The sequence below is a fragment of the Diorhabda sublineata genome, chromosome 4, assembly GCF_026230105.1.
Source record: "Diorhabda sublineata isolate icDioSubl1.1 chromosome 4, icDioSubl1.1, whole genome shotgun sequence".
Taxonomy (NCBI): domain Eukaryota; kingdom Metazoa; phylum Arthropoda; class Insecta; order Coleoptera; family Chrysomelidae; genus Diorhabda; species Diorhabda sublineata.
Window position 1 is genome coordinate 20,652,754 of NC_079477.1, and position 8,606 is coordinate 20,661,359.

Below are 8,606 nucleotides of genomic sequence, written 5' to 3' on the forward strand. Positions count from 1 at the left end.
ACAATGCCTAGATATTTATCCACTATAGGAAAGGAGATATTATTGATTATTATTGTATCTACAAGATGAAGCCGGTGTCTCGTAAAGCACAAAACCGCCGATTTCTCTTGTACAAGACTAAAACCAAGATTGTATAACCATCCTTTGATACAGAGTTCCAAAATGTTAGCACATACCTTTTTGTTTATACCCATCATATTCATTTTAGAGAATAGGATGACGAGATGACAACATCTTAGGCTCCTTTGAGGTCAATAAAGAGACATAACAAGTATTCGTTCTCAAAAAAGGATAATTGGATATCTGAGACACGTTGTGCTAGAGCGTCTACAGTTCCTTGACCTCTACGAAAACCATAATTGACTTTTTGGTGCCAAGGAGTTACTTTCTATAAAAATCTCCAGCCGATTCTTAATTAAACGTTCAAAAGTCTTTGTTATGCATGAGAGTAAAGAAATAGGTCGAAAAATTGTCGGTGAATCAGGTTTTTTATTGGATTTTAGTATTAACGTTTTAATAATTTCTTTCAATTTATCTGAATAATCTTATCTAAGCCATTAACTATTTTATATATATATATATATATATATATATATATATATATATATATATATATATATATATATATATATATATATATATATGTATCTAAAAGAAATATTTTGGCTGTTTCAGGAATATTATATATCATTTTGTATGTGAAACTATCTATACCGGGAGTAGTATTTCGTGACGTTTTTATTGCAGTATACAGCTCTTCTAGAATAAATGGTTTTTCCGATTTTGACTGAAATGAAAAATTATAATTTTCTGTTGATAAAAATGGAGGGCTTAAAACTGATGGCGCGGCTAAGGAGTTTAACATTTGATCTATTAATTCTGGAGTTGAGTTTGGTTTTTTAGTTTGGCGATATTTATTATTAATACATTTAACTTTGTTCCATATGTTAGACAAAGGAGTACTTTTATTTAAACTATTTAAATATTCAAGCCAACATTGCTTCTGTTCTTTCTTGAATATTATTGTTGCTTTGGCGGCAACATTTTTATAATGTAGATAGTTCTCTAAATTAGCCAGACGTTTATATTTATTCAATGCTTTTTTCCGTTCTATAGATGCTGATGAACAGGTGGCATCCCACCAGTGTGGTCTAGGATGAAACTGTTTGTGAGATTTTTTTATGGGCATTGCTTGATTTGCGGAAGTGGACATTAGTTCAAAGAATAATGATAGTTTCTCCTCATTTGAAGACAAATTTTGATCACAAGACTTAAATTTGATTCAATAATATTTTTGAAAAGATACCAGTCTGCACGAGAGTCTGTCCATTTAGTTGAAGGGTTGATTAGAGTATACAAAGACACGGTTTGCAATTCCGTAATTATTGGGTAGTGGTCCGATCCCATTGTATCATCAAATACTTCCCAGTATATTTTACTTGCTAGAGAAGGGGTTGTTATTGTTAAATCAACTGCTGATTTATACTGATTCGGGGGGGTTTTTCTAGTGGGAGTACCGTCATTGAGTACCACTAGATCTAAATTATCTACCTCGTCGGCTAACATTATCCCTTGTGGAGTATCCGGATGAGGATTCCACATACTAAAATGTGCATTAAAATCTCCACAGAAGATTCTAGTCAAAGGGAATTGTTGAAATAATTGTTTCCAATCTTTATTGTTCACATAAACATTAGGTGGTTTGTATATTGACACAAAGGTGGGATTGCAGTTAGTTAATTCTATTGCACAAACTTCGATGTTTTCATTAAAATAGTTTTTTACTTCTAATTGCTTACAGATAATTGAATTTTTAATAAGAATTTCAACACCGCCATAACCGTCACCTCGACATTGTTTTAATAAGTTATAACCTTTCAAATCAATTGTACTTTGTGGTTTCAACCATATTCTAAAGAATAATATCAATATTCTTCTCGTTTAGAAATATTTCGAGGCTTCCTTTGTTTTGAGCAAGGATTGAATGTTCCATTGGAGAATTTTCATATTATGGTTAATACTCATTATTAATAGTGATAATACTTATGTAATCCATACTATTCTCATAATTTGTATCTACCTTGTTGGATGTATTGCCTCTATTATAAAATATTGAATATAGATGGTGTTACGACTTCTAATTTTTATATGGAAGCTAAACCTGGCAACGCTGCGACCACGAGGGCCCAGAAGAGAGACAGCAAAAACCCAGGGCATTCAAGATACACACCACAAGAGTAGCAGACGTAAAATTTATAAAAATTCCTTTAATGTATAATAATTCAATATCAATATATGAGATGCAAGGATAATATAAGTAATTAAAGTTGTGCGTTTACGAAATACAATAGTGTATCATTATTATTATAATAAAAGAAGAAAAGAACAAACACCGACACCTAAACATTTTGGTCCTCCGATCCGCTTGAGACGATATCCAGCTTATTCCGATGATAAGCCGACAGACAAAAAAGTGAGTTTTTTCCTTTATTTTGCTTTGAAATCCTTTCAAATGTGGCCTTTGTTTGAAGAGTAAAGTTAATTCAACCTTATATCAATTTAAATTATTTCATATATAGTGGAAATTTTAATTTTTATATTATATTGGCGTTGCCTTGAGTGGTTGATTTAATCATAGAAATAAAATAAATTTCTATCGCCATATCATAATATTATTTACAATTGATTTATTCTTATGCACATAATTCATATGTATTTATAATATATTGGTGTAGAATAGAGTAGAGTTATCCACAAAAAAAGGGTCGCTTTCGCCGGTATATTTTGTTTACGATTTTATACCCAACACGAATTATCAGTTTAGTTTTTTTGTTAGAATTCTTGGTGTTGTTGTGCGTTCATATTACACTGCTGTCAACAATTTAAATTTCGCACATAGATTATTATTACATCATTTTCAAATTAAAATGGCTGAAGATCTATTTAAAACCTTAATTAAAAAACGAGGTGTTCTTAAAGGAAAAGTTTCTGTTTTTAGTAATAAAATTACAAAATTACAGGAAAGTTTTTTGAATGAAGAAAATATTTCGGAACAAACTATTATTGAATTAGAAGATAGAATCGGTCAGATTAGTGATATTAGTAATGAGTTTGATAGTATTCAGAGTCAAATTGAAATGGAAATTTTAGATGATGAATCCAAGTTTATGGAACAATTAGCTCAACTAGAGCAGTTCTTATAAAATTTTTATGATTCATTTGCGTCAGCAAAACATTGATTGAATCAATTAAAACCAGCTAATAATAGTAACAGTGATCATAATTCCGATAAGAATTCGAGTATTTCAAGCAAAAATTGTAATTCTCCTGCAGTAAAATTTCCAGACATAAAATTACCTACATTTAGTGGGTCTTCAAATACCTGGCTTGAGTTTCGTTTACACGTTTACCGCAATCATAAACGACAACCCTGATATTGAAAAATTATTTAAGTCTCATCTTTTAAATTAAGAAGTCTCTCAGATACAGTCTCCAAACACTTGAGGGCTCTTAACAGTCTTAAACTTCCCACAGATCAGTGGGATATTCTAATTTTACATTTAATGGCCAAAAGTTTGGACGATGGATCTGTTAGAAAATGGGAGGAATACAAGTCTAAGAAAGATTTGTCTTTAGGATATGTATGAATTTTTAAGAAGTAGATCAGACTTGCTAGAGCGATTAGAGCTGAACAAACTTGAACAGGGATCCAAGTCAGGGAAAACCAGGGGCTTACTTTCTGCCGATTCAGAAAATAATTCACATGAAAACAAAACATCTTTTCAAGGTTTCAAGTGTGCCATATGCAGTGGCGATCACAGAGTGCTTATGTGCGACAAATTCAAGGCAATGTCTGTGCTAAATCGCATGGAACAAGCCAAAAGACTAAAGTTATGCTTAAACTGTCTTCGAAGTGGCCACAAAACCAACCAATGCAGATTGTATGCTTCATGTAAAACATGTAAGGGTAAACACAATACTCTTTTACACATAGAAAACAAAAATCAAGCAAATCAAAATATAAATCAAGAAAATGATTCCCTAACTACAAGTTCGGAACATTTTCAAATTCTGTTATCCACGGTAGTAGTAGATGTTTTAAACAGTTATGGTGCTTACGTACCTGTTCGAGCTATTCTAGATTCAGGATTAATGTCTTCCTTTATAACTGAGTCTCTTCACTCAAAACTAAATATTCCAAAGCAAACAATGAATTTCGCTGTTTCTGGTTTGAACAGTGCCGTCTCTAATGTGAAATATAAATGTTGTTTAAAATTTAAATCTCAACATAAAAATTTTATGACGGACTTGTCTTGTTTTATTTTGCCAGAAATAACTGGAAACTTGCCTACATTTTACATTGATAAGCAAAAGCTAATGATATCTAAATATATCAATTTGGCTGATAAACACTTCCACAAGCCCGGACCAATCGAGATGCTGATAGGTGCTGATATTTTTTGGAATGTTTTATGTCCAAACCAATTGAAGTTAAATACAAATGGTCCTGTTTTACGGGAAACTCAGCTTGGATGGTTGGTTTCAAGTAAATTACAAGGCTTTCAAATTTCTAATAATATAGTTTATAATTTGGTTAAAAATGAAGGTGATTTATATATCCAAGACCAGTTATCAAAATTCTTTGAAATAGAAAGTGTTAAAACTGCCAGTCCTTGGTCCAAAGAGGAAATGGACTGTGAAACTCAATTTAAAGACACAACAATAAGAACTCAAGAAGGTCGTTTTATTGTATCGATTCCATTGAAAGCAAGTCCAAAAATATTAGGTGAATCTTTAGGTCTAGCCAAAAGAAGATTCAAATCGCTTGAGCAAAAATTCTCAAAAGAATACCAATTCTCAAGAATGTACAAGAATTTTATCCTCAAATATGAAAAGCTCAATCATATGCAAAACATAGGAGAAGAATCTGAAGTAAATCATGAGGATGCCTATTATTTACCGCACCATGGAATTCTACGTATGCATAGCGCAACAACGAAATTAAGGACAGTTTTTGACGCCTCGGCGCGATCTACAAGTGGAGTTTCTTTTAATGAACTTCAGCTAAAAGGACCGGTAATTCAAGATGATTTAGTGTCAATATTATTACGCTTTAGACAATATAAATATGTTGTTACCGCGGACATTGAAAAAATGTACCGTTAGGTCTTGGAGTCAAAAGATCAGCATAAAATGCAAAGAATTCTATGGCGAGATAACGAAAATAAAGCACTAAGTGTCTGTGAACTTTCCACGGCAACTTATGGTACTACAAGTGCACCATTTTTAGCTATTAGGTGTTTAGTAGAATTAGGTAAACTTTGTGAAAGAGAATTCCCGATTATTTCAAATATTATTCTTCACGACTTCTATGTCGATGACCTTTTGACAGGTTTCTAAAAGAAGGTAAACTTGCTAATTCTTCGAAAGGTCTAGTCATTGGCGAAGATGATGTTGCAAAAACCCTAGGTATATCGTGGATGAGTAAAACGGATAAATTAATATTTCATATTGATGTTGAAATGAAGGATGAATGTTTAACAAAAGGAGTTATGCTTTCAGGCATATCCAGAATATTCGATCCAATGGGTCTACTTGGCCCTTGCATTATAATTGCTAAAGTAATGTTACAACAACTTTGGAAGGAAAATCTATCTTGGGACAGTCCAATTTCCCATGAATTACAAGTTAAATGGAACAATTTTATACAAGAACTTCCGTCATTAAATTATTTAAAAATTCAGCGACATGTTATTTGTGATAATTCCACACAAATAGAATTACATGCCATTTCAGACGCTTCTGAGGTAGCATATGGTGCAGCTGTGTATGTCAGATCAAAAATTGCTATGGTGAAACATTTTGTCATTTGCTTATCTCTAAAGCTAAGGTTGCGCCAATTAAATCACTAACAATCCCTCGGTTAAAATTATGTGCAGCCCATCTTCTGGCTAAACTTGTTAATAAGGTTACTACTTCTTTGAGGCTTGATTTCAATTCTGTAACATTATGGTCTGACTCTACAATAGTGTTGGGTTGGATTAAAACTCCAGTTCATTTGTTAAAACCATCGTTCGTAATCGAATTGCTAAAATACAGGAGATAACTGATATCAGTTCATGGCGTTATGTTCCAAGTTTAGAAAATCCTGCAGACATTTTATCAAGAGGCTCTTATCCTAGTAGTTTGAATAATTCAAATATATGGTGGCAGGGTCCATATTGGCTCCAAGAGAGCCCTGACCTTTGGCCAAAAGACAACAAGACGTCTATTCCCCTTCCAGAAATAAAAACTACTTACTACTAAGATTTATAAAAAATTGCTCAAGTAATGAAGAAAATCGATCGTTTGGTGTTTTTACTACAACAGAATTAGATAACTCTTTGAAGTTACTTGTAAAACTATCTTCGTTCAATAAGGAGTATAATGATTTAAAAGCTGGGAATGAAATTGACAAAAAAAGTAAACTTTTATTTCTAAACCCGTCTATGGACATGAGAGGTATACTTAGAGTTGGAGGTCGCTTGCAGAATTCAAATTTTCATTTCAATAAAAAACATCCAATGATTTTGTCGTCGAAACACCATTTCACGAAACTTCTTTTTGAACAAGAGCATAAAAACTTATTACATGCAGGACCATTACAATTATTATATAATATACGATAAACGTATTGGCCAGTTGCCGCTCGCAACCTAGCTAGATCTATTGTTCATAAATGTATACAATGTTATAGATTAAAACCAAAATCAGTCCAACCTATTATGGGAAATTTACCAAGTGATTTTTATCTGGTTTCCCCTTTCAAATCACAGGTACAGATTATGCCGGACCTTTTCATGTACTTAAAAGAAGGGGACGTGGCTCAAAAATCATGAAAGGTTATGTTTGTCTGTTCATATGCTTGGCTACAAAGTCCATTCATCTTGAGTTTGTAAGTAGTCTTTCAACTGAAGATTTCCTTTTGGCTCTGAAACGCTTTATCAGTCGACGTGGAAAACCATCTCAAATTTATTCAGACCACGGTACAAATTTTATTGGTGCAAATAGACACTTGAAAGCACTCTATGATTTTCTCACTCAAAATGAATGTTTAATTAGTGATTCTATGAACAATCAAGGCATACGCTGGAACTTTAATCCAGTCCAAGCTCCACATTTTGGAGGCTGGGGTTAAGGCAATGAAATATCACTTGAAACGTGTTTCTGGTAAATCTAACTTAACTGTTGAAGAGTTCACGACTTTGCTCTGTCAGATAGAGGCCATATTAAACTCCCGTCCTCTTTGTCCGCTATCTACTAACCCTTTAGATCCTTCTCCTTTAACAACAGCTCACTTCATCATTGGTCGTCCACTAACTTCAATTCTGGAGCCAGTTATGATTTTAGAAAAGGAAAGCAGGTTAAAATCGAAAATGCTCGGCAACACTTCTGGACGAGATGGTATAAGGAATACATTTCCGAACTTCAGCAACGATCTAAATGGAAGACGAACCATGGAGAGTTGGCAGAAGGTATATTGGTACTTATAAAGGATGACAAACTTCCACCTCTTACCTGGAAATTGGGGCGCGTAACAAAATTATTCCGGGGTAGTGACAATATCTCGCTTGTTGCAGAAATTCTCACCAACAATGGAACTATCATCAGAGATTTTTCCAAACTGTGCCCTTTGCCGTAAAAAAAAATAAATGTGTGTGCTTAAGTTTAAGTAACTGTTATATACTCTGCTAAAAGCCGGTGCTTTTAAGGCCGCGGGTATGTTACGACTTCTAAATTTTATATGGAAGCTAAACCTGGCAACGCTGCGACCACGAGGGCCCAGAAGAGAGACAGCAAAAACCCAGGGCATTCAAGATACACACCACAAGAGTAGCAGACGTAAAATTCATAAAAATTCCTTTAATGTATAATAATTCAATATCAGTATATGAGATGCAAGGATAATATAAGTAATTAAAGTTGTGCGTTTACGAAATACAATAGTGTATCATTATTATTATAATAAAAGAAGAAAAGAACAAACACCGACACCTAAACAGATGGTCTTTAATCTTAATTTCACCGGTTGATTCTGGATTTTGTATTAATTCATAAATAAATGAGGTAATTTGGACTATGATTTGATTGGAGTTGGGAGTAGTATTATATATGGATGAAATGGGAGGTGGGGCAGATATGTTGGTCATGTTGGAATGATTTTCATTGGAATTACATGAAGTGGGTTGTGAGCCCTGTGCATAATGCATGATATGAGTAGATTCGGGAATATTGCAGGCTGGTGACAGTGGAGGGGAGATGCATTTTCTTTTCTTGGATATTTTGGAGTTAATTTTAACCGAGGAGTTTGAAATTTTGGGTTTTCTGAGGAGGTTGTTCGCACCTTTAGGTGACACTTCTGGAAAATTCTCATCGTTTTTCAGTAATTCTAATCTATTATACGTGGTTATTTTTGCATAAGATGGGTGTTCTACTACAAACTTAGCTTCTTTGAATGTTGCATTCTGGTGGGCTATTGTTTTTTTAATATTATATTGCTTGATATACTCTGGGTAGTTTCTAGAAATAGAGGTGTTACAAAATAAGCATAATATTTCTGATTCGCA

At 33.4% G+C, this 8,606-nt stretch overlaps 1 protein-coding gene across 1 annotated transcript; it reads left to right on the top strand.

The window, feature by feature from the left end:
• Window positions 1-4,377: 4,377 nt before the first annotated feature.
• On the top strand, window positions 4,378-5,166 carry LOC130443317 (uncharacterized). The gene has a single exon (XM_056777884.1). The coding sequence runs from the start codon at window positions 4,378-4,380 to the stop codon at window positions 5,164-5,166; it is 789 nt and encodes a 262-aa protein (XP_056633862.1).
• Window positions 5,167-8,606: the final 3,440 nt, after the last annotated feature.

What these genes read in the sequence shown, in the direction of transcription:
- LOC130443317 (XM_056777884.1), top strand. Translation starts at nt 4,378, where the DNA reads ATGATATCTAAATATATCAATTTGGCTGATAAACACTTCCACAAGCCC.